The sequence below is a fragment of the Melanerpes formicivorus genome, unplaced genomic scaffold, assembly GCF_026170545.1.
Source record: "Melanerpes formicivorus ecotype bairdi unplaced genomic scaffold, bMelFor1.0.p_v2 SCAF_5, whole genome shotgun sequence".
Lineage (NCBI taxonomy): Eukaryota > Metazoa > Chordata > Aves > Piciformes > Picidae > Melanerpes > Melanerpes formicivorus.
Genome location: NW_027142357.1, coordinates 32,270,801 through 32,297,027, shown reverse-complemented (window position 1 = coordinate 32,297,027; position 26,227 = coordinate 32,270,801). Strand labels below are relative to the sequence as shown.

Here is a 26,227-nt window from a genome sequence, read left to right as displayed (position 1 = left end):
GGATGTTGCTTCAGATTCACAGTTTTGTATCTCAACTGTTGGATATGTGGGGCTTAATTTATGTAGATTAAGCCTTAGAGATTCAGGATATTATTTGGATTCCCAAAGTCTTGCCATAGCACTCTTCTGTGGGCGTGCTATTCTGTTGTGCAGTCTGTGGTATCTGAGAAAAATTAAGCACTTAAATTTTGTGCAGTCTTCTTAGGGATGTAACTCACCTATTTGGGCTTGTACTGGCCCATCTGTGCCAAGTTGTAACAAACATCTCGACTTCTTCCAGTACCACTACCCACTCCCCATAACAACAAAAATAAACCCTAAAATCTAAACAACCCCAAAACCCCCCAAATAAACAAAAGAAAATTCCCCCTCTCCCCCCAGATAAAAAAGAAGGGAAAAGCATGAGCTGGTTTTATTTACTGTATTTGTTTTGTTATCATTGCAGATTTTTTGTTTTAAACAATGACGCTGGCCTGCTGGAGTACTTTGTGAATGAGCAGTCTAGACATCTAAAGCCCAGGGGCACCCTGCAGCTTGCTGGAGCTGTAATTTCACCCAGTGATGAAGACTCTCATACCTTTACAGTCAATGGTGCCAGCGGGGAGCAGTATAAACTGAGAGGTAGGTCCTGGATTCTTGGACAGGGGATTCTTCCACTAGAGGACACTCCTGGCTCTCACCTGTGGCTGCTCCGCAGGGCTTGGCTGTGTGGCCAAAGTCAGAGCTTGTTTGGCAGGCTGCTGCAATGAGAATTGTGTGTGACTCGTTCACCCCACTCTTCAGTTGTGGGTAGTTCCATACTCTTTGGATTTGATGCCTTTCAGAAGACTGTGGATTTCAAATGTGTAGAACGGGTTTTAATCTTTATGGATAGTGTCTTTAAATGGTACTAAATCAGTTTTCAAAATCATTATAGGTAACAGTACTGCCATGGTGCTTGCAGAGAATTGCATTGTTCCTAATGCTCAGTGTGTTAGCCTATTTGTGGTGCTTATAGAAGCCATTCTCTGATTTTGTAGGCTATGGAATTCTGAGCTGATACCTTTCAGTGTTTCGTTCTTTGAAGACTTGCCGTCGTTCTCCAATTCAGAGTACCTTACACTTACTCCAGGAAAATGTGACCCATTTTTAGATTAAAATATGTGAGGGGAGCTCTTCTTAGTTGAAGTGATTCTTGTGTTGCAAAACAGAAAAGGAAACCAAAAGGGGAAAGAAAAAGTGCATGTCATTTGTGATGAACTTAATGTCACAATGAATTAAATGTAATGCCTGCTTAAAAAGTTTTAGATGAAAGAATATATAATAAATTGCTTCCTGCTGTTGAAGTACTGTGACTGTTTTAAAGATCTAAGTCTTTTGTTGCCCACACTTTGAAATGTTTTCACTTACATAATACTTTTGGTTTGCTTTTATTAGCTACTGATGCTAAAGAACGACAACACTGGGTTAGCAGGCTACAGATATGCACACAGCATCACACAGAAGCTATTGGAAAGGTACTGTATGGCTGATGTTTTCATGGGCAAAAATGATTTAGGCTGGTGGAAGAGGTGGTTGCAAATACAGCTCTCCTGCTGTCTCAAGACAAATACTACAAAGGGGTGTGTGATTCAGCTTGAAACTTAAGTCAGGAAATATTTTTCTGATTACTAGCTGACTTGTCATAGAAATATGCTTCAAGAATGAAACAAAGTGAAGTCCATTTGCCCGGATTGGTTTTGCCTTTAATTTTTTAGTGGATGAAGAAGTAAATCTTTAGTGTTACTGAAGCTCCTTCACTTTTTCTCTCTTTTCCTTTTCTCCTCTCTTTTCCTTTCCTTTTCTCCTCTCTTTTCCTTTCCTTTTCTCCTCTCTTTTCCTTTCCTTTTCTCCTCTCTTTTCCTTTCCTTTTCTCCTCTCTTTTCCTTTCCTTTTCTCCTCTCTTTTCCTTTCCTTTTCTCCTCTCTTTTCCTTTCCTTTTCTCCTCTCTTTTCCTTTCCTTTTCTCCTCTCTTTTCCTTTCCTTTTCTCCTCTCTTTTCCTTTCCTTTTCTCCTCTCTTTTCCTTTCCTTTTCTCCTCTCTTTTCCTTTCCTTTTCTCCTCTCTTTTCCTTTCCTTTTCTCCTCTCTTTTCCTTTCCTTTCCTTTTCTCCTCTCTTTTCCTTTCCTTTCCTTTTCTCCTCTCTTTTCCTTTCCTTTCCTTTTCTCCTCTCTTTTCCTTTCCTTTCCTTTTCTCCTCTCTTTTCTTTTCCTTTCCTTTTCTCCTCTCTTTTCTTTTCCTTTCCTTTTCTCCTCTCTTTTCTTTTCCTTTCCTTTTCTCCTCTCTTTTCCTTTCCTTTTCTCCTCTCTTTTTTCTTTTCCTTTCCTTTTTCTCCTCTCTTTTCTTTTCCTTTCCTTTTTCTCCTCTCTTTTCCTTTTTCTCCTCTCTTTTTTCTTTTCCTTTCCTTTTTCTCCTCTCTTTTCTTTTCCTTTCCTCTTTCTCCTCTCTTTTCTTTTCCTTTCCTTTTCTCCTCTCTTTTCTTTTCCTTTCCTTTTCTCCTCTCTTTTCTTTTCCTTTCCTTTTCTCCTCTCTTTTCTTTTCCTTTCCTTTTCTCCTCTCTTTTCTTTTCCTTTATACAAAAACCCATGTTTGAGAAACAGATCTTCAACACTGTATCTGAGGGTTGTTGCTTCTTCTGCTAACCATGTTTGCTAGCCCTGTGCTGTCTGTGAACATGGTGTGTTTTATAGAACACCCTGATTACCACAACACGTATTCTGATACTTGAATAGAATCTTACTTTGAAGGTAAAATCGACATCTTGTAGCTGACTTGTTGTCAGACAAAGCTCTAAACATCCTCTTAAATGTGAGTTCTGTCCTTGCTGGATCTGTTAGGAGTAATTTCTAGTGCTGTTGCAGATCAAGGGCTAATTTTCAAGTCAGAGAAGTCATACATATTGATCAATCTCATTTCACAGATTGTTCATAATTAAGCTATAAAACAGGGCAACTGTGTTAGCAAATAGTGCAAAATATTTATGTAGCAGTTGCTACTAGTACGTTATTAGGACTTTGTCATGTGTCCTTGCTCAGTACAAAGTGAAGACTTAAACTGTTCTGCTGTATCTTTCAAATTAGAATATTTGCTGGCTATTAGGAATTGATTATAAATGTTTCTCAATATGCTTATCTATTCACTAGAACAACCCTCCTCTGAAATCTCGCAGCTTCTCTCTTGCATCCCAAGGAAGTGCCAACTCTCCTGGTGTGCAAAGAAGACCCAGTCAGAATGCAGTTTCTTTTTTCAACGTTGGACATCACAGGTTGCCAACTGGAAAAAGAGTACCTATTATGCAACCAGATCATCTTGTAGATGTTAGAGAGGTTTGTATGCCTTAAATTATCGTTAAATCTTTCTGCAGAGCTGTGATATCATTTATAGGACTGTGGAGGAACCTGCTATTCTTAGTTGGCTATGTTGTCAGTAGTGTGTCCTGAACTGCTGTTGCTTATCTGTATGAGGATAAGTAACTTACCTTGCCTGACTGTATCTTGTGTATATTCTATGACTTTGGTGCTCTGCAGTAATATCCTGATGCTCAGGATGGAACTTTCTCATCCTTGCAAGTCCTAGTACTATGTGTGGCAATGGACTATCCTTAGGGAGTTATAACAATCCCATACTATGATACTGTTACATCATGCATTGCTTTCTTCCCATGTCAAGCAATAGAAGAATTGTCAAAGCTGTATTTGTTTCTCCTAAGGAGAAAATGATCATGATTGATGTTTAAGAATACTGATACCACTAGCTGTTACACTACTTCATGTGGACAAATTGCCTAGGGATGGATGTGTCTGAAAAGAGAGCAAAATAAAAGGAGCAATTCAGATTTTTTTTCCCCCCCTCTTTTTTTCTCTGCACTCAGGTGTAGTGCATTTTGGAAAAAAAACAAATCACAAATAATTGCCTTTCTATCTTCACTGACAGGATTGTTTGACTGCTAGTTGATTTAACTGGTGAATAGGAAGAAGTTCTTTACCGTGAGGGTGGTGAGACACTGGAACAGGTTGCCCAAGGAGGTGGTAGAAGTCCCATCCCTGGAGGTTTTTAAGGTCAGGCTGGATGTGGCTCTGAGCAGCCTGATCTAGTGTGAGGGGTTCCTGCCCATGGCAGAGGGGTTGGAACTAAATGAACTATGAGGACAGACTGAAGGAGTTGGGGCTGTTCAGTCTGCAGAAGAGAAGGCTCCGAGGTGACCTAATTGTGGCCTTCCAGTATCTGAAGGGGGCCTACAGGAAGGCTTGGGAAGGACTTCTCAGGATCTCAGGTAGTGATAGGACTAGGGGGGATGGAATGAAGCTGGAGGTGGGGAGATTCAGGCTAGATGTGAGGAGGAGGTTCTTCACCATGAGAGTGGTGAGACCCTGGAATGGGTTGTCCAGGGAGGTGGTCGAGGCCCCGTCCCTGGAGGTGTTTAAGACCAGGCTGGATGAGGCTCTGGCCAGCCTGCTCTAGTGTAGGGTGTCCCTGCCCATGGCAGGGGCGTTGGAACTAGATGAACCTTGTGGTCCCTTCCAACCCTGAATGAAACTATGAGACTATAAATGATCCTTGAGGTCCCTTCCAACCCTAACAATTCTGTGATTCTAATATTTATAGGGTAGATATTGCAAATCTAAAGATAATACTTAAAATTTGGTGTATTGCAAATCTCTGTTACTTAGTAACAGTATTGATATTGAGTATTTTAATGTTAGTGTAATTAATGCAGGGTGATACATTTATTGACAAAAATGAGTTTCTAGTGCAGGGCTTTTAAATTTAGCAAATAAGGATCAAGGAATATGAATAGTTAAACTGAACTTAGACAAACTGGGACAGGAGAGCACTCTATTCTGTGGGCATCATTAAGCTTAAAATATATGGCTGAGCATTGTGGTGATTTCATCAGTAGGAAGCTGGGTATTAAAAGTACTTTCCCTGGTTTTGTATGCTGCCATCATCATTGTTCCTTGATGTGCTGTGGTCTAATTTTCAGTAGGTTAGACAAGGTGACAGCCTCTTTAGACTTCAGAATCTGTGAATCTCTGTCCACAGCAGACTGTTCTTGCAGATGCCTTGCAAAAGGGTAACTGCTGCCATCCTGCTTACATTTTGTAATAGCAGTAGTGTCTCCCATAGTACCAATACAAAGATGTGAAGTCCTGTCAGGCACCAGGAAAACAAGCTGGCATTCCTGTGGCTTCTGGTGTTTTTTATGAGCTGGTTCATTTGCTTTATCTTCTGAAAGAGAGGTTTGTCTTCTAAATAAAGTTTTAACACTGAGGCTTTATAGACAGTTGCTTTTCTGTTTGGTTCACCAAGTTACCTCTCCTTTGTGATAGACCTCCTACTAGTGTGGTACAACAGTTGCAACATATGGTAAACTTAGATACTATTGGCACTTTCCTATGTATTACATGAGAGCAGCAACAATACAGAATCTGGTATGAATATTTAAACAATTTGTGCTAATAGCTCTTCTGGCAGTTCTTCTATAAAATCTGTTGTATTTTGGTGTTTGAGAAGCTACCTTTGAAGTGAGGCCTCCTTTCAGAAATGTCTTTTTGACTTTTCAAATGGCAATATGGCATTCAGAATTTGAGGGAGGAAAGAGGAGACCGTGAGCTGGAGCACTTGAAGCAGAGGCTTGCATCCTTTAATTGGGATTCTCACTGGGTGGGAAGTAAGGTGGAATGATTTTTCTTAGCATTGCAAAGAGCACAGAAAACTATTCATGTTCTGTCATGATTGTTACCAGGTTTAGTGATGCAGCATGATTATTACCAACTCAAATTTTTGTCCTGTACAGATGACTAATCCTCAGTAATGATAGCTTTTCTGAATGGCAAAGTCAGTTTGCCTTTGTGAAGACAAAATGCTTCTCACAGTATCACTAAGGTTGGAAGAGACCCCAAAGATCGAGTCCAACGTGTCACCACAGACCTCATGACTAGACCATGGCACCAAGTGCCACGTCCAATCCCCTCTTCAACACCTCCAGGGACAGTGACTCCACCACCTCCCTGAGCAGCACATTCCAATGACAAACGACTCGCTCGGTGAAGAACTTTCTCCTCACCTCGAGTCTAAACCTCCCCTGGCGCAGCTTGAGACTGTGTCCCCTTGTTCTGGTGCTGGTTGCTAGAGAGAAGAGACCAACCCCTTCCTGGCTACAACCACCTTTCAGGTAGCTGTAAAGAGCAATGAGGTCACTCCTGAGCCTCCTCTTCTCCAGGCTAAACAATCCCAGCTCCCTCAGCCTCTCCTTGTAGGGCTTGTGCTCAAGGCTTTTGAATTATTTTTTTTAAGATATTGTTAAAATACTTAATGAGCAGCTGCATACCTGTTACATTTGAGCATGATAGAGCTTCAATAGTTAAAAATTCAATTTGAGAAGCTGTGGGGAGAACAGATAACCCTCTAAAGGATCTGCTGCACAGTTTTTGGTTTTTCCTGTGAACTGCACTATAGCTGAGCCTTCTGTCAGACCCTTTGCCTTCTACTTCCTCTTGTTTCTGGCTGAACACATGTCATACTGCTGACTTGAATACCTTGCAGAGCAGAAGATCTTTATGCTTACTTGCACTAAGTGCAAGCGCATGTGTTTGCAAATTGAGAACTGCAGCCTGTGTACTTCTGATAGATTTTTGAGCTTGTAATCACAGTGCTTCTTCCTCCCCAGGCCCTATTTGTTTTCTTGTTCATTTTCTTTCTTTCCTTTTATAAAACTGAATATTTAAGCAGGAAAAACTAAGGACTGTTCAGAGTGTGTTCTTTGGAAGGGAGGATGTGCCTGCTTGAACTTCAGTGCTGAGTAGAGCATGGCTTGTCCTGCTGTTTGGCCTGATCCTGCAGTCAGGTGCTTGGGTGCTATCACATAATAAATTATTATTATGTTAGGAAGGATGTTGACTTGCTGGGATGAGTCCAGAGAAGAGCAACAAAGTTGGTGAAGGGTTTGGAACACAAGCCCTATGAGGAAAGACTGAGGGAGCTGGGGTTGCTCAGCCTGGAGAAGAGGAGACTCAGGGGTGACCTTATTGCTCTCTACAACTACCTGAAGGGAGGTTGTAGACAGGTGGATGATGGTCTCTTCTCCCAGGCAGCCAGTACCAGAACAAGAGGACACAGTCTCAGGCTGTGCCAGGGGAGGTTCAGGTTGGATATTAGGAAGAAGTTCTGTACAGAGAGAGTGATTGCCCATTGGAATGGGCTGCCTGGGGAGGTGGTGGAGTCGCCGTCATTGGAGGTGTTCAGGAGGAGACTTGATGGGGTGCTTGGTGCCATGGGTTAGCTGTTTGGGTGGGTTGGATTGGTTGATGGGTTGGACACGATGATCTTGAAGGTCTCTTCCAACTTGGTTTGGTTTATTCTATTCTAAATAAAGGAAGTTTATTCTATTAAGAATGAAGATCACTAGAAGGATTGTGGTGGTTTGTCCACTAATTTTCTCTGTCTGCTTTGGTTGGTTGAGGTTTTGGAGGGTATTTTTTGGTGTATGCTTTCTTTTAATTCAGAATTTTGCAGAGTTATTAGCACAAAAAAACCTTACACCCAAAGACTTACCATGTTTAGGACTAGGAAAAAGTATGACATGTGTTCTGCTAGTGGATGGTGTGTTTGCCTAGGCAAGGCTTTATGACTTAAGTATTTTGCCAGCTTTGTGCCCTGTTGCCCATAGGACATGTGAAGGCTTCACTTCCAAAGAGCCACTGCTCTGTTCGTTCATGCCATGGCATGCTATGTAGCCAAGCCCTGAAGTGTTCTCAATACCACATGCCATGCACTTGGATGAATACATATTGCTTAAGTATTTGTTGCACAAAACTTTAAAAGTAGTTCCTGGACGAGATTTCTGGCAAAGGTACTGAAAAAAAAAGCAATAAATCAGTAAGATATTGCTTAAGCTTTTTAATCCACCAATTCTAGCAAGTGACATAAAGTAATTCAGTTAAACATGTGCTTAAGTGTGTTGCTGGCCTAAAGGCTTTATTTAATGCAACTCAAAATCAGACACTCTTTTGTTTCTGTGAGTGCAAAGAGGAAAGTCTGTAGCTTTTTGGAAGACCTTAGTGTGCTGCTGGATGACTGGTGTGCTTTGCTGCTATACCTCTTGCAGGCAAATCTGCTGTTGCAGGTTCTGTGATGGAGGGGTGCACAGCTCTATGTGAAGGAGGAAAGGAGCTTAGGGGAGAGCAAAGGCACAATGACAATGGGAGAGTTGTAATTTGAGCACATAATGAAGGTGAAAATCTTGGGGGGTTTTCATCCCCCTCTGCAAAGTAAGCAGTGAGAATTGTGATTCTGTGATGATGGCAGTACAAGATGCTGAACAAGAATCCTGTATGCTGAGTGATATACAGGCTTTTCCCCCTTAAAGTGCTGGATCTCTTCTTGTGAGGAGTGAAAATATCTTCATGCCCATGGACAGTAACCCATAGAAGCTATTCCAAGCTGTGCAAAACCCAGGGTTTAATTACTCTTCACACAGAGTATGCCTGTGTGGTTTCCCACCCCCTATCCCTGTCAGCCAGGCAGGAAAGTATTTGATATGTACTGCACCAAGTATCATGTTCAAATTCCTCTCTTTTGGTTGTTGGCTTTTTTTTACATTCTTCTGCTTGTTAATAAGTCTGCCATGGGAATTTCATCATGCATTTAATGACTCTTTACTAGCTGCATCAAGGAAAAAAAGTAGTTAACTTTACGTTCATCAATGACCTTGTCGCTTTATTGTTGTCAAAGAATCGTTTGAGTTCCGCTGTGTAGACAGCTCACCATGTATCACACAACATGCTTCCATCACCTGATAAATGACTGTTCTGTGTGGCAGATGATGTCTCAGGCTGAGGGCCAGCAGAGAGACTTGATCAGGAGCATAGAATGCCTGCCTGTCTCCGGTCACCTTACATCCTTGGATCAAGACCTATTAATGCTCAAAGCAACTTCCATGGCAACGATGAACTGCTTAAATGACTGTTTCCACATTCTCCAGTTACAACATGCTTCTCAACAAAAGGGATCCTTACCAGCAGGTGGGTATAGACACTCACAGAGAGCAGAACTCTACGACAATCCTTTTCGTGTTGCGAAAACACTTGTTCCACTAAATTGAGTTTCACGTGGGCAGATCAAACTGCCAGGGGCTAGTTCTTGTGAGGTTTTCCAGAGTCCAGCTTGGTGGTGTCAGCTAGAACTCCATGTATATTGTATTTTTAATCTGCTTTTTTTTAAAGAGTAATTTATTCTATCAATAAGCAGCTGCATAAATGTAACATCTAATTGTTGTAAAGAATCTCACCACAGAATGAGGTACATATGGCACCACAAGAAGTAGTCTGCCTTTGGGATGTAACTGGCTGCTCAGGAGCAGTAACAGTAGAAGGGAAATTTTACATGATTGTAGGTTTTAGTGTATGTGGTGTCCAGTACAAATGTCATGCTTTTCTGACTGTTCTGCACACTAAATACCTATTATAAGCATTTTATGTGTGTATAACTTTCATTTCTAGTGAAGCATGAAAAGAAAATGCTCTACAGTGGCACAGATTAATGCTGTTTATATCTTAGTGTTCTTATTTTTAGTTAACATCCTCATCTCAAAACATGAACGAAGATGAGTGTTGCATTCTGTTCTGAGGCCAGACCAGACTTGTAAATCAGTTAGAGATTCAAAAAAAGGAGGAAAACAAAAAAGTCTCTTTCCATAAACAGCCCTTTTGCCCCACAACTTCCTCCTGAAACAAAACAAAACCAACAATGAAACAGACACCTCCACCCACCTCCCCAGTCAAACAGATACACAAACAAAACCAAAAAACCAACAAGAAACTCCAAACCCTACTTGTGATGGGTGGGGAATTACATGCATTCACAGACAGCAGAAAAACATGTTGCTATGTCTGTGCAGTCGATCACTTCTGTGCAAGCAGGGCTTTACCAGAATTACAGTATCACAATATCACCAAGGTTGGAAGAGACCTCGAGGATCATGTAGTCCACCCTGTCACCACAGACCCATGAGTAGACCGTGGCACCAAGTGCCACGTCCAATCTCCTCTTGCACACGTGTCCAGAGAAGGGCAACAAGGCTGGTGAGAGGCCTTGAACACAAGCCCTGTGAGGAGAGGCTGAGGGAGCTGGGATTGTTTAGCCTGGAGAAGAGAAGGCTCAGGGGAGACCTCATTGCCCTCAACAACTACCTGAAAGGTGGTTGTGGCTGGGAGGGGGTTGGTCTCTTCTCCCCGGCAACCAGCACCAGAACAAGGGGACACAGTCTCAGGCTGTGGCAGGGGAGGTTTAGACTCGAGGTGAGGAGAAAGTTCTTCACCGAGAGAGTAATTCGTCATTGGAATGTGCTGCCCGGGGTGGTGGTGGAGTCACTGTCCCTGGAGGCATTCCAGAGGGGATTGGATGTGGCACTTGGTGCCATGGTCTAGTCATGGGGTCTGTGTTTATAGGTTGGACTCGATGATCCTCAAGGTCTCTTCCAACCTTAGTTACACTGTGATACTGTGATACCTCAAGGTATGGTAACTCCACCACCTCCCTCGGCAGCACATCCCAATGACAAACAACTCTCTCGGTGAAGAACTTTCTCCTCACCTCGAGCCTAAACCTCCCCTGGCGCAGCTTGAGACTATGTCCCCTTGTTCTGGTGCTGGTTGCCTGGGTGAAGACACCAACCCCTTCCTGGCTACAACCACCTAGTTGATGTGCGCTGTGTGGAACTGAACATGGTGTTTCCTGTTTGTAAATTCTTTTGCATCTTACTGTGACTTGGTTTTTTCCCCCTTCATGTGTTTACTTTGTGGGTTTTTGTGAGCAAAAAAGCTTTTGAGGATTCTCAAACGCTTCTCTTGCACAACAGATATGATAAGTATGTAACAAAGTACACTCCTAAGTTGTCTCTTACCTTATCTTTTTCCTGTGTTCCTGTCATATTTTTGGTACTTGCTTTGCCAGTGCATATTATTTCAGAGCCATAATTAGTTTAGCTTCTAAGATGGGGAAAAAAAAGAGTGTTGTATAGAGGTGTTAAAACTCTATAAAAATACTTTGTGATTCTTAAATCACAGGCATTAAAAGAGAAGATGTGAACAGGATGAATTTACTTTCTGTTCAGAGTTTCCTTTTAAAAGCTAAAAAAACTGCATGACACCTCTCCAAATCCTGGTCTGAACTTTGAAGCTAATCCCACTGCAAGAACTCTTCTGTTCCCTGTGAATTTTTTTAAACTATTGATGCATAACTGTGGCATGTGCACAGTGGAAGTCTTTTTGGTTTGGCTTTTGTGTATGTACTAAGGTGTTTGTCTTGGCTCGTTATTGTATCTGGGGAAGCAAGAGGGGTCCACTGAGCATCACTGTAATAACTTCAGATGATGATAGGAGTTTTGATTATTTTTTCTTGATGAGTGTTTTTTTGCTGCTTAATTTTTTAAGCTATGCAAGGAAAAGCTCAATTCATCTGACTGCTGTTCAGTTGGTATATGACTGTTAATGACCAAGTCTAAAAACATGGCTTGGAGATGTCCAAATCTGGAGAAGAGGAGGCTCAGGGGAGACCTTATTGCTGTCTACAACGACCTGAAGGGAGGTTGTAGACAGGTGGGGTTGGTCTCTTCTCCCTGGCAACCAGCACCAGAACAAGAGGATGCAGTCTCAAGCTGCACCAGGGGAGGTTTAGGCTGGATGTTAGGAAGAAGTTCTTCACAGAAAGAGTGATTCTTCATAGAGAGAGGGAGGTAGTGGAGTTGCAATCGCTGGAGGTGTTTAGGAGGAGACTTGATGGGGTGCTTGGTGCCATGGTTTAGTTGATTAGATGGTCTTGGATGATGGGTTGGACACAATGATCTCGAAGGTCTCTTTCAACCTGGTTTATTCTATTCAGAGCAGGTCTGAACGTGATGTTCCAGTGAAAGAGAAGTGTTAAGGTGCTATCCTGTCCACTCAAAACACAACTGGCATCTTAAAATTGCTTAAAACCTCTTGGAATTTTAACAGTGAAAATTTCAGAAAATGTATTAAATAAGTTTATTTTAGAACTAGCTGATAGGGAGTATAAAAGGGAAGCTGCTTGTTAAATTCAAGCTAATAGGCAGTGAGTGTGGATTAAATGAAGCCTAGAATATGCATTTAGCAATGATTGTGTTGAAAATTACAGCTCAGAAAGCAAGTATCCTGAAGAGGTTTTAAAGATGAGGAAAACTTCTTCCAGAAGGTCAGTGTGACAGTGACATTCTGAGCACCTTACTTTTTGATGTCTTTGAAACTGCTGTTGAAATAGCTTAAATTGCTGGGGGACTCTTGTGTCTTGCTATGGAATGGATTCATCATAGTGTCAGTCAGGGTTGGAAAGGACCACAAGGATCATCTAGTTCCAACCCCCCTGCCATAGGCAGGGACACCTCACACTAGATCAGGCTGGCCAGAGCCTCGTCCAGCCTGGTCTTAAACACCTCCAGGGATGGCGCCCCAACCACCTCCCTGGACAACCCATTCCAGGGCTTCACCACTCTCATGGGGAAGAACTTCCTCCTCACATCCAGCCTGAATCTCCCCACCTCCAGCTTCATTCCATTCCCCCTAGTCCTATCACTACCTGAGATCCTGAGAAGTCCCTCCCCAGCCTTCCTGTAGGCCCCCTTCAGATACTGGAAGGCCACAATTAGGTCACCTCGGAGCCTTCTCTTCTGCAGACTAAACAGCCCCAACTCCTTCAGTCTGTCCTCATAGGAGAGGTGCTCCAGCCCTCTAATCATCCTCGTGGCCCTTCTCTGGACACCTTCCAGCACCTCCATATCCCTCTTGTAATAGGGGCTCCAGAACTGGACGCAGTACTCCAGGTGGGGTCTCACCAGAGCTGAGTAGAGGGGGAGAATCACCTCCCTTGCCCTGCTGGCCACACTTCTCCTGATGCAGCCCAGGATCTGATTGGCTTTGCGGGCTGCAAGTGCACACTGAGAGCTCATGTTGAGCTTCTTGTCCACCAGCACCCCTAAGTCTCTCTCCTCAGGGCTGCTTTCCAGCCAGTCCCTGCCCAGCCTGTATTTGTGCCTGGGATTTCCTCGACCCAGATGCAGGACCCTGCACTTGCTCTTGTTGAACCTCATAAGGTTTTCTTGTGCCCACCTCTCCAGCCTGTCAAGGTCCCTCTGGATGGCCTCCCTTCCCTCCAGCGTGTCTGCTGCACCACACAGCTTGGTGTCATCAGCAAACTTGCTGAGGGTGCACTCAATGCCACTGTCCATGTTACCCACAAAGATGTTGAACATGGGTAATGGGTTTGATGAACTGCCTCGTTGCAGAATATGTTGTCTTGTCCATTTAGTAAACTTGGACTTTTCCCCTGCCTCAGTATTTTGGCTGGTGAAAGTGCAGCTGGTTATCTAAATTAAGCTTACTCTGTTTGTTGGTTCACAATGTGACCTAGTTCCAGGTAACAGGGGTCTGAAAATGAAGGATTATGTATTCTGTAGGAAGATGTAACAGACACCTCGGTGTGGATTCCTAAGCACAGGAAACTGCTGTGCAGTGGTAGAAATTAAAGTTCTCTAATGATCCCTGTGTTTGCAACCCAGCCAAGATGGATTGTCAGTTTGTGTATTCTTCAGTAAAAAACTGATTGGAGTCGCCTGTACCTTTTATTAGCCTTTGAAAAAGAGTGGAACATTTGTGTTATTAATGAGGAACCTGATCAGTTCTGATAAATTAGCTGGGAGTAACTAGAGACACTGGAATCATCAAGTGGATAATAGCTTTCCAGGCCCTGCAGGTTTTGTGTCTGGTGGTGGGGTGTTTTGTTTGTTTGTTTCTGGTTTTTTAGCAACTGTTATTTATTCAGCAGGGCGTGCTTGCCTTGTTTGCAGCTGAATCAAAACCAAATATCCTCTCCAGAGAAAATACTGGCAACAAAACTTTCTGCCTTAGCTCTTTTCAGTCTGGAACTGAGCTGGGTTCGAGAAGCTGATAAGTGTTGGGTGATTTGTTTGTTGGTTTGTTTTTGCTTTTTCTATTTTATAGTGGTTAAAGAAAATTTGTAAGGCTTGCTTAACATTCCTGTGACACTGAGTTCTTCCTGTAGTGTCTGATTACGCCTTTCATGACACCAACTAGTTTCTCCAGTCCAAGTTGCATGTATTACAGCTCACCAATCGCAGTGTTTGAGCTAATGATCACTGAAGGTGGTGTCTCATTGCACCACCTTTGTTTAGTGGCTGCTGAAGGGATTGGCTGCAGGAGGAATTGGCTGCTTTCAGCTTATTCCTAAAAATAAATAGCTCCTTTGTGAAAACTGCTATTTAGTGACCTTCCAGAGGATGAGCAAGTTTCAGCGCAAACTTTCTATTGCTTCAGGAACGACGATCAATTGGTTGGAACCGAAGATATCTCTGGCAAACCACTTCAAAAATGGAGCAGCTCAGAATTTCCCAGCAGAGATAAACAAGCCAGCATCTGTCAGAGAAGAGCAGTCCATTGCAGAGCCCTGCCAGCTAACAAGGGTAAGGTAATGTGAACATCCTGTTTCTGTGGGGAATTATTTTGAGGAATATCTGTAAATATTCCAATCATGGTATGTGAAAATGATTTAATGAGCTCTTCTCATGCTTTTTGATTAGCTGTGTTGGAGGAGTGAATATCAAACTGCAGTACATCAAACTTTCTACCTTGCTTTTTCAATAAATGTTTGCTGCTTTCTGTAACTAGCTGCCAAGTGGAGGGAGCCAATTGGGATGGTAATGCAAGGTGCTGAAATAGGCAGTATTCCCTTGCATTTTGATCTAAACTAAGTGGATATTAAAGTGAAAAAAGCCCTAAATGGAATTCACAGCACTCTCAAAATAGGCCCAAGAAGAACTGCCTAAGCGGAGGAAAGACAAAATTGCTGGTCTCCAGCTATTAAATCCCCCTGTCTTTCTTTCCTAGCTCTTGCTGCATCTGTTTTCCTTCATCTGAGCAGCACTCATCACTTACCTTCAGGATGGCTTAATGTATTTGAAATACAGCCAACAGCCTGTGTCATTAGAACTGTCAAAATTGGTTTGAAATGCAAAATACTAAAGTGAAAAACCAGCAGGGATTATGATAAAGCCAAGCTAGAAAATCATAATTACATTCTTTTATACTAGTTGGTTTCACACAGTTGTTTCAATGAGACTGTATCGCTGTGAAAAGATAATTTGCTGTTGCATGTCTCTGCACCAGCACTGTGCTGTCTCTTAGCAAAATTGAAACAAAGGATTTTTTTTTTCAGTTGCTATAGTTCACAAGTTCTTAAAAATGGATTAAAGTACTTGCTGCCAAGCTTTTAAGGGAGAAACAAACTAGGAGCTTTCAAATCACTTAATTCCTTCCTTCTAATAATTGAGTTACAGTTAAAGTGCTTAATGTACCTGGGATATGACTGGTCTTATCACTCCTTTAGGTATATTCAGCTCCCCTATTTGTGATAACAGAGCAGCCTAGCATCCTTGGAAGAGGATGTGATGCAGCAGTTTTCACTGGGGTTTGAGCTCTGTGGCAGGGCTTGTCCCCCTGGTTTTGGTGGTCAGGTGTTCATACATTTGCTTTGAGCTAGGGCAGCTGCTCCAGGACAGAGGGCTTTGCTTCAGCAGACATATACTGCTGTCTTCCTGTGGCATTCAGTGCCTCTTCCCTCTACTTCTGCTTCCCTCCAGCTGTTTGCACCAGGAGGATGCTGCTCAGAACCCTAGGAATACCACCATCCCTTTCACCTCAGGTGTTGCAACTTTCCATGTGCTGGGTGATGGTTGTTGAAATGGTGCTAATGGAACTTCTGCTGGTCTGTCTGGATGCTTTAGAGTTACACCAATGGACACCCAGTGTGTGTGGTGGTTTTACTGATGTTTTCATAGAACTACTCCAAGTTACTTTCCCTTTTTCCTTTATGTGTTGGCACTAGCAGCAGCGTTGATACTGCTTGAGAAGCCTAGCCTGTAGATGTTAATTGCTTGTCATTGGGCATGACAGTAAACGGGCATCTAGGAACTACCATTTGCTACAGTATTTGGGGTAATGATGTCAACACTGGAAAACCTGAAGTACTGTGGAGGTGGAGGGGTGTCACTGAGGTGAATGGAATGTGTGCTAGCTTTTGCTTTGCAGTTTTTGTGTATGTGTCAGATGTTTGCCTTACTCTTAGCTCAGAAAACAGGTCGTACTTGCTGTTAAGGCATTGGGTTGTTTTCCCCCCTTAACCTGTGTGAGATGGTGAGAAATCTTAGCCTGAATCTCCTAGATGAAATCTACACTGAATTATCTTAATGTCCCTTTAAATTCTTTAACTGTTCTATATCTTAAGGTAGATTCTATTGTGTAGTTCTCTGCAGGGTTTTATCTACTTTTTGTAGTTTTCATCCGTGGACAGTTAAATGCAATACAAAGTTCTTGCAATATGAATATCTCTTTGGATATTGTCTGGCCAGTCACGTCTTTGAGCTGATGTTTATGGCTCTTCCCCCAGGAACCTGAAGAAATAAATTCAGATGAGGAGCTGGAGGATATCTGCGATGATAAAGAAGATGATCTGGGAGCGGTGGAAGAACAGCGCAGTGTTATCTTGCACCTCTTGTCTCAGCTGAAACTTGGCATGGACTTAACAAGAGTAAGTAACTGAAGCATGAAGACTGGCTGCAGTGCAAGTGAAGTGCCATTGTAAACTCAACTCCTGTATTGAGCAACACTGAGTTTAATATGAAATTGTGGCAGCTTCAGGGCCCAGGATATGATGCCCTGGTTTAAAGCAGGTTGTAGGTGAAACATGTTGAGGGAATAGATTTTCTTTAATGAAACTGACCATATCTTTTTTTATTACATGAGCTTTGTGATGGGGTTTTTGTGTTTGTTTGTTGTTTTTTTTCCCCCCCAATGTTTGTTGAATTTCCTTATAATGGCTTCTTTATTTTTTTTATTCCTGGTATAAAAGTAAGGTGTTTGCACCTTGCTTTTTATATGCTGTTTTCACAGCCTTCTCATTTTTGTCCTTCTGCTTTTCTTCCATGATCTTTTTACTCACTTGATGATGATTTTACATGCAGCTTGCATAATCCTACACCTCTATTCATGGTGCTTGTGAAAAGTTTTCATCTGGTCCTCCATTATCTATCCTCAGACATCTGTTTGTACCTCTCTGTCCTATTGACATTTCCGTGTTTGCTCACATCTGTGGAGAGAATGCGTTTGACTTTTCAGTGCACAGGGGTTTGCAGCACAAGCCCTATCAGGAGAGGCTGAGGGAGCTGGGGTGGCTTAGCCTGGAGAAGAGGAGGCTCAGGGCAGACCTTTTTGCCATCTACAATTACCTGAAGGGAGGTTGTAGCCAGGTGGGGGTTGGTCTCTTCTCCCAGGCAACCTGTGACAGAACAAGAGGACACAGTCTCAAGCTGCACCAGGAGAGGTTTAGGCTGGATGTTAGGAAGAAGTTCTTCCCAGAAAGAGTGATTGGCCATTGGAATGGGCTGCCCAGGGAGGTGGTGGAATCACCATCCCTGGAGGTGTTTAAGAAGAGACTGGATGAGGCACTTGGTGCCATGGTTTGGTTGATTAGAAGGTGTTGAGTGATAAGGTGGACTCGATGATCTCAAAAGTCTTTTCCAACCTGGTTAATTCTAAAAGCAAGCAGCTTTGAGAAATTAAACACTCAGTTGCTACTGGACATCTCGGACAGCAAATCTGGGAAAGTCAGGCTGCTACCAGCTTATGTTCAGTTCACTCCTGTAAAGAATTCTTTCTGTAGGCACTAGATACTTTAAAGAAAAATTGGATTTTACAGAGGCATGGAATGAGGAAAGCTCTCTTTTTGTTGGAATTGGCAATTATCGTCAGATTTTTTTCCAAGCTATGTTTTTTGAGCAATAGCTGCTTTTGGCCTCTAGAAACTCTTGTGTTGTGGAGTTTACATTTCACAGTTTGGAAAAAAACAAACAACCAAACCCAAAAAAAAACCCCTAAGTAGTATGGACAGTCTCTGCTGCCTGTGGGCCAAACCTAAATCCCTGCTGCTTAATCAGGAGTTCTTTAAGTTGCTATTTCACTTCTACACCAAATCAAATCTTCAATGTCCTTTCCTTTTAGCTGGAACAAAGTGTTGAGTCTCTCCTAATTGTCACTTTCAGCTGAATGTGTAGATTTGTCTTTAGTTCATAGCACACAAAGCATTGAAATGCAGCAAGATGTGGCTTCAAAACAGGTAATCAAGTTAGAATCACACTCAACTTTAAATAGCAGGGTACTGATGTGAAAAGCAACTTTATATTCCAGGTTGGTGTTGCAACAACATGTCAAGTGTATTCAGCTTACCTTGTGTATCTATTATCTCTGTGCTCTGCTTCTTTGAATGCAGCTGGTTTAAATGGACTGCCTTGATCTCATGATTGAGACACTCAGTGTTGCTCTGTACAACAGCTGGTTATGTGAGATTAGTTACCACTGCAGGGAAGGGGAAAAAAATATATGCATATCATTTCTCATACTGTGCAACATTGCTCTTGGCCTAGGAAAGGACAGGAGTGCTGGTTTTGTAGTGGTGAATATACCTGGGAAAGCGTAAGGTCCTCTGTTCAGAGGGTTGGTCTCTTCTCCCAGGCATCCAGCACCAGAACAAGGGGACACAGTCTCAAGCTGCGCCAGGGGAAGTTTAGGCTCGAGGTGAGGAGAAAGTTCTTCACAGAGAGAGTTGTTGGCCATTGGAATGTGCTGCCCAGGGAGGTGGTGGAGTCACCATCCCTGGAGGTGTTCAAGAGGGGATTGGACATGGCACTCAGTGCCATGGTTTAGTCATAAGGTCTCTGGTGACAGGTTGGACTTGATGATCTTTGAGGTCTCTTCCAACCTTGGTGATTCTGTGATTCTGTACAGGATCAACCTATACTGTGTTTGTTTTCCTCTGGGTACTTGTCCTAGTTGTTGTGGTGAGAGACATTCAGCAGGCTCTCAAAAGCACAGGCATAGCTTTCCTTTTTTTCTCCATTGGAACAAAAGCTTTCCTAAGCTCTGCTCTGAACCTTCATTGCTACAGCTTGAGCTCCTTCCTCCTGTTTTTTTCCACAGACATGGGGCACACATTATCTCTTAGCAGCTCTTGCTTTTTTTCTTTTTTATGGTTTGAGGGACACCTCTTTTGTCCAGGTAGTACTTATTGGGCTTTTTTTCCCCCCTATAAATTACATTTTGGGGACCTCTGCTCACTATACTTTGCTTACCAGAATCATAGAATCAGTAAGGTTGGAAAAGACCTCAACATCAAGTCCAACCTGTCACCCAACACCTCATGACTACTAAACCATGGCTTCAAGTGCCACATCCAGTCCCCTCTTGAACACCTCCAGAGACGGTGACTCCACCACCTCCCTGGGCAGCTCATTCCAATGGTTAACAACTCTCTTTGTGACGAACTTTCTCCTCAGGGGCAAGAAAGTTCATTCTGAAAATGTTATTTCTAAACAGGACAGAATCCTATACCTGAGTGCTCCCCTTCTGAAAATGCCTGTCTCTGGTTTTGCTTACTAGAGCTTTCTGGCTTTCCTTTTGTTTCAGGTGGTTCTTCCCACTTTCATTCTGGAGAAGCGCTCATTGTTGGAGATGTATGCAGACTTCATGTCCCATCCAGATCTCTTCATTGCCATCACAAACGGCAGTACCCCCGAGGAGAGGATGATTCGCTTTGTTGAGTATTATCTCACTTCGTTTCACGAAGGCCGCAAAGGAGCTATCGCGAAGAAGCCCTATAACCCGATCATCGGGGAGACCTTCCACTGCTCCTGGAGGATGCCAAAGAGCAACGTAGCCACGGATGTTGGCAGTAACCCTGCTCACTCCACCTCAGAACAAGTAACTCTCTCTAAAGATCCAGAAGGCCAAAAAGAGCTGGACTACTACACAGTAAAATTTGTAGCCGAGCAAGTGTCCCACCATCCTCCTGTCTCAGGGTTTTATGCTGAATGTGTAGAGAGAAAGATGTGTGTCAATGCCCATGTCTGGACAAAAAGTAAATTCTTAGGAATGTCAATAGGAGTGACAATGGTTGGTGAAGGTAAGTGCAACTTCTGTCTGTTGTTCACTTTAGAAGGTTGTTAAAATAATGTCAGTGTGATGGGAAAATTGATGTTCCGTTCCTCTGGCAGAAATGCAGAGGAACAGTTCTCAGTGGTTCTGTTTCAAATACTTCATAGAATGGCTTAGGTTGGCAAGGACCTCAAAGCCCTGTGAACATAAACCCTATGAGGAGAGGCTGAGGGAGCTGGGGTTGCTTAGCCTGGAGAAGAGGACACTCAGGGGTGACCTTATTGCTCTCTACAACTACCTTAAGGGGGGTTGTAGACAGGCAGAGGTTGGTCTCTTCTCCCAGGCAACCAGTACCAGAACAAGAGGACACAGTCTCAGGCTGCACCAGGGGAGGTTTAGGCCGGAGGTTAGGAGGAAATTTTATGCAGAGAGAGTGATTGCCCATTGGAATGGGCTGCCCGAGGAGGTGGTGGAGTCACCATCACTGGAAGTGTTCAGGAGGAGACTTGATGGGGTATTTGGTTGCATGGTTTAGTTGATTAGGTGGTGTTGGATGATAGGTTGGACATGATGATCTTGAAGGTCTCTTCCAACCTGGTTTGTTCTATAATTCTGTAATTTCTAAAGATCATGCAGTCCAACCTCCTCACCATGGGCAGGCATACCTCTCAACTAGATTCAGCTGCCCATCCAACCTGGCCTCGAACACCCTCAGGGAGGAGGAATCCACAGCCTCCCTGGGCAACCTACTTCAGAGTCCCACCATCCTCATATGAAGAACTTCTCCCTAGGATCCAGTCTAAACCTACTCTCCCTCAGCTTCAAACCATTCCCCCTTTGTCCTATTGCTAGACATCCTTAGGAAAAGACTTAAAAAAGACCAAAAAAGTGCTTGCAAATGTCAGTGGGGTTTCAGATCTTTTTCAATTCCTTTTTCATGGACTTCTGTTTTTTCTCTAATCTCTGTGATCTGCAAGCCTTGGTGTACAATCATTCAATGATTTCTTTATTTTTACTGCTTACAAAGTGCACAAGATGCTACAAGCCTTCCATTATAAAGAGCAAGTTTTCATATATAGGGCATGGGGGAAACTAGATAGCTTTATGCTTTGCCAAAAATCAGGTCTGTATGTAGAAACAAAATGTTTAGTTTTAAACCAAAGGGCAGTAAGTGTAATGTAAACTGGTACCTGTGGATGTTATCAAAGCACTGAACAAATTAATTTGCCTCAGACATTTATTAAATAGAAGTGTTGTTGCATTGGAATTGCAATGGAATGAAGCTGGAGGTGGGGAGATTCTGGCTGGATGTGAGGAGGAAGTTCTTCCCCATGAGAGTGGTGAAGCCCAGGAATGGGTTGTCCAGGGAGGTGGTTGGGGTGCTGTCCCTGGAGGTGTTTAAGACCAGGCTGGATGAGGCTCTGGCCAGCCTGCTCTAGTGTGAGGTGTACCTGCCCATGGCAGGGGCTTTGGAACTAGATGATCCTTGTGGTCCCTTCCAACCCTGACTGATACTATGATACTATTTGCATGTATTGTACCTAATGTGCCTTACTATGCAGGTTTTAGTTTGCTTTAACTAGAGAAATTGGATCCTTCAGGAACAAAGAACTGCCCTTAAATGGTAATGTCCCTTTAGTACTCCTCCTTACTGCAAGAGATGAGACAGCATCTCTCATCTGTGTCCTCTTGCATGTGAACTGTGTACTGGACAAGTGAATGAGCATGCCAGGGGATGTGGAAGGTGCATCTCAGTGCTCTGGGTGGTACCAGGTAATTTCTGAAGTTAGTATCTTCTCTAGGGCATTTCTCAAATCATGTCATAACTTTGTAGAACTTCTTGGTTTTCATACTTGAGGCAGGCACACAGTGGTAATATGCTACAGAGGCACAGGCTGATGCAGGCTGCCCTCAGTTGTCACAGTATGCTCTTCTAACACAAGAGGCAGATGTCATGGTGGGGCTTTTTGTTTGTTTGGTTTGTTTTTTAAATGGGAATCAAACCAACCCACCCATCTTAAAACCCAAAGAAGAAAATTTTTGTGAGATTGTTGACATTGCTCTTGGCAGAGGTATGGTAAGGACATTGGTCTCAGGCACCTGCCTTCAGATAGGGTAGGATGTATTACACGGAGGGAAGACAGAACAAGAGTTGTAGCTCAGGGTATTCATTCATTATTTCTTTTTGTCAGCCTGTCTTGTGTTGCCATTCTCCAGAACCAGCAATAAAAGAGTGTCCAGCCCTCTTACATACTATGAAAAGTGTGTGGTACAATACAACCTTGTGCTTTGTGGAGCAGTATTGTTAGAATAAATGTCTTTCTCCAAAGAAACAGAAATGCAGGCTATTCAGGTTAGTACTGTCAGGAAAATGTTTGTATCTGAAGTCTCTAATAAAGGTCACTTTTGTGTTGTTCTTTTATTCTTTCCTTCTTTTTTTTGATGTGAGCACTGCAAGGAAAAGTAGTTGGATGTAGTATTTGCTGTCTGTCTCAGTAACCCATTTGGCCTTTTCTAAAATGGTGCTGATTTAAAGGCTCTTGTGTTTCTTCACCTAGGTCTCTTAAGTCTCTTGGAACATGGGGAAGAATACACCTTCTCTCTGCCCTGTGCGTATGCTCGGTCCATTTTAACTGTTCCCTGGGTGGAGCTAGGAGGAAAAGTCAACATTAACTGTGTGAAGACCGGGTACTCTGCGAGCATTAACTTCCACACCAAGCCCTTCTACGGTGGCAAGCTGCATCGGTGAGAGTGCGGTTGTGTTGGTTTGGTTTGGCTTTTTTCTTTCCTGGTTTTCCATGTAGTCTGTGCTCCAGAGCTGCAGTAGCTGCCTCTGTTCATTTCATAGCCTGAGAAAACATAGTGTTTCCTCTTTTTAAACACTTGAGGTATCACTGTGCTCTTAATATCGTAGCTAAGCTCCTGCATCTCATGTGATCCTCAAGGAAAAAACAGGTTACATGTACAGACAGTAAGGAAATCCCACGTTTGTCTGACTCTGTTCACATCACTGGGAGAACAGAGCTCCTAACCTTTATTTCTGACTGTCAGATTCTCTCAGTTCTGTCACAAGTTGGTTAGTGATTGGCTGATGGGGTTTGTTCTTTGATTTGCCCTGTTTGAAATGAGGTTGATCTCGCAGTCTTAAAGGGTCGTGTGTTGTTTACATTGTAGTTGCACTTCAGGGATCATTAGTAAATAGTCTTTTGTTACTTCATGGTCTTAGGATTTGTGTATAAGAAATGTAAGACTGTCAAGCAAATTTGCAGATGACACCAAGTTAGGGGCAGATGTTAGTCAGTTAGAGGGTAGAAGGGCTCTGCAGAGGGACCTCGACCAACTAGACAGATGGGCAGAGTCCAACGGGATGGCATTCAACAAGTCCAAGTGCTGAGTGCTGCACTTTGGCCACGGCAACCCCATGCAGAGCTACAGGCTGGGGTCAGAGTGGCTGGAGAGCTCCCAAACACAGAGGGACCTGGGGGTGCTGATCAACAGCTGCCTAAACATGAGCCAGCAGTGTGCCCAGGTGGCCAAGAAGAAATAGTGTAGCCAGCAGGAGCAGGGAGGTCATAGTGCCCCTGTACTCTGCATTGGTTAGGCCACACCTTGAGTACTGTGTCCAGTTCTGGGCCCCTCATTTTAAGAAGGACATCGAAACACTTGAATGTGTCCAGAGAAGGGTGACAAGGCTGGTGAGAGGCCTTGAGCACAAGCCCTCTGAGGAAAGGCTGAGGGAGCTGGGATTGTTTAGCCTGGAGAAGAGGAGACTCAGGGGTGACCTCATTGCCCTCTACAGCTACCTGAAAGGTGGTTGTAGCTGGGAAGGGGTTGGTCTCTTCTCCCAGGCAACCAGCACCAGAACAAGGGGACACAGTCTCAAGCTGTGCCAGGGGAGGTTTAGACTCGAGGTGAGGAGAAATTTCTTCACCGAGAGAGTCATTCGTCATTGGAATGTGCTGCCCAGGGAGGTGGTGGAGTCACCATCCCTGGAGGCGTTCAAGAGGAGATTGGACGTGGCACTTGGTGCCATGGTCTAGTCATGGGTTTGTGGTAACAGGTTGGACTCGATGATCCTCGAGGTCTCTTCCAACCTTGGCAATACTGTGATATAGGCTATGAGAAGTTTAAGCAACATATAGAAAATCTCTAGGTAGAAATACCACCTTTTTGAAGACAAAAATGGTAAGTAATTCTTAAAGTGGTAGTTCTTCATGTATATGCAAGTGTAAAAGCTATCAGGTAAAGGAAAGAAGATCCAGGGAAGGTTTGCTTGGGGTTAGCTTTAGCAGATTGTAGGAAGTATCTGCACACTTGGTGCAAAAGCTTTTGAAACTCTTGAACACAGATGCTTTTAGTCATCTCATAAAAAGACTGCTGCAGATTGATCTTGTGCTAATATAGAGGCAATTAAGTGGGAAAAGAGAAAATTAAGTAGTAGTCACACAAAAAATATCTGATTCCAGAGCATTTTGCACTCAGCCATTTACTGGGCTGTGCTTGTTTCAACCTTTCTGAAATGTGTTAGAGAGAATAAGGGAATGTGTAACAGCCTGGAACATCAGCACTTGTTAAACATGGGTTGCTCCCACAGGGTGCCAAAAATTGGCAGTCTCCTCTACATTGCTGAATCGGTTAGGGTAAAGCTGTATGTAGTGCTTAAAGGAAAATAAAAGGAACCCCACCAAAACTCGCATCTTCAAGTGCTTTGCCCCCTAAGTTCTCATGTGTGCTTTGAATTTGTGGTGAATTTTACTTGCAAGCATTGCTCCCCTGCCCCAGTGGCATCTGGAGAAGTGCAGTGGGGATGTGTAGCTGTGTTAAACTTGTGACAAATGTGAAGTGATGCATCACTTGAGGTTTTTCTTTTCCCCCAGCTGCTTACAATCTTTCCTCCACCTTGCAGTAGCTCCTGTTGTGCCCTAAAGAAAAAAGTTACAAAGCATTAGAATGCAATTTCATTTCAGGGAGTTAATTTTGGAAAGTGTTTTATTTGTCTCTCTGAAATTAGACACAGGTGTGGAGGCTTTTTTAAGGCAGATACATTCAAGGTGCTGTAACTGGTGAAAATGTGACATGGTGCTGATTGAACATTGCCAAAGGAATCTCTGATGGGGAAGCAGCAGCGTTGTCATGGTTACACAGAGCACAAGGGAGTTGCTATGGCAATGCTATAGATTTTTAGGGGTTTTTTTTTTTGAGTGACCCGTGTTAGACCTCAGCTGGATATTGTCTCTTTGGTTCTCTGCCTCTTTAGCTTGATGAAATAGGGGATGATGATAACAAATAGCTAGGCGTGTGTCAATCATGGCAAGCTTACAACTAAGTGCTAGCAGACTTTCATCAGTAACGTGAGTCCAGGCAGGCATGATCTGCAGTGCTGTGAATGGTTGTGTGTCACACACCAATGCAACTTGAAGAAATATAGGTTGCACTGAGAGCTCAATGTAGCAGCTCAATACTGCACCTTAGTAGTGAGTGTTATAACTTCACTTTAAGCTCAACAGAGGCAGTAAAATTGTGATTAATACTGAAGTACTGCATGTCACTGTTGTTGTAAGCACAGTGCTTAATACAAATAAGCTCTTAAAGTTGTGAAAATTTACCTGCAAAGTCCAAATGGGCTGGTCTCTGGCATCCTGTGGGCTCAATACGTTTAGAGGTTTCTCTGGAGTGGGACAAGGACTCCATCACGTGTAAAAGCTTTGGTGAGGCATGGAAGCCACCATATGGAAAAGCAGCACTGAATGAAGGCTGCATCCTTGTTGGCTGCTTTTGCAGTTGTTTTCAGAAACAGTAAGTGCTTGTTGACTTCCACTGAATACCCAAACTTAATAGTTTTATGTAAACAGTATCACAGTATAACTTAGGTTGGAAAGGACCTCGAGGATCATTGAGTCCAACCTATAAACATCCTTTTATTGCTCATGTTGCTCCAACTCTGGCCTGTTTTCTTGAATGAACTTGGATTTTATTTCTGTATGTATTTATTTACTTACTTCAATAGAAACCTCTGCATGAGCAGCACGTACTTACTAGTTTGTTTTTCAGATGATTTTTCTAATGGGATTAAATTAGATTTGAGCTACTGGGCCATGATGTGTTTCCAGTTGCCTCCCGCATGTGCAAGATGTAGCAGAAGCCCTGGCTGCTTCCTCCTGCTCTGAGCCAACTGTGAGCTTTCCCCACAGTCCTGAT

At 43.2% G+C, this 26,227-nt stretch overlaps 1 protein-coding gene across 2 annotated transcripts in view; it reads left to right on the top strand.

Annotated features, from left to right (window-relative positions):
* The window catches only part of OSBPL11 (oxysterol binding protein like 11), a 57,695-nt gene that overhangs the window by 25,938 nt on the left and 5,530 nt on the right, over nucleotides 1-26,227 (top strand). The window contains exons 3-10 of one of the 2 annotated variants that reach the window (XM_068139044.1): nucleotides 446-621; nucleotides 1,417-1,496; nucleotides 3,161-3,343; nucleotides 8,839-9,040; nucleotides 14,363-14,508; nucleotides 16,491-16,631; nucleotides 19,562-20,057; nucleotides 22,588-22,774. In XM_068139044.1, the coding sequence (XP_067995145.1) occupies nucleotides 446-621; nucleotides 1,417-1,496; nucleotides 3,161-3,343; nucleotides 8,839-9,040; nucleotides 14,363-14,508; nucleotides 16,491-16,631; nucleotides 19,562-20,057; nucleotides 22,588-22,774 (1,611 nt within the window). Of the gene's footprint in view, nucleotides 1-445; nucleotides 622-1,416; nucleotides 1,497-3,160; nucleotides 3,344-8,838; nucleotides 9,041-14,362; nucleotides 14,509-16,490; nucleotides 16,632-19,561; nucleotides 20,058-22,587; nucleotides 22,775-26,227 lie in introns of those variants that run through there. The other variant, XM_068139045.1, reaches the window with a different exon arrangement.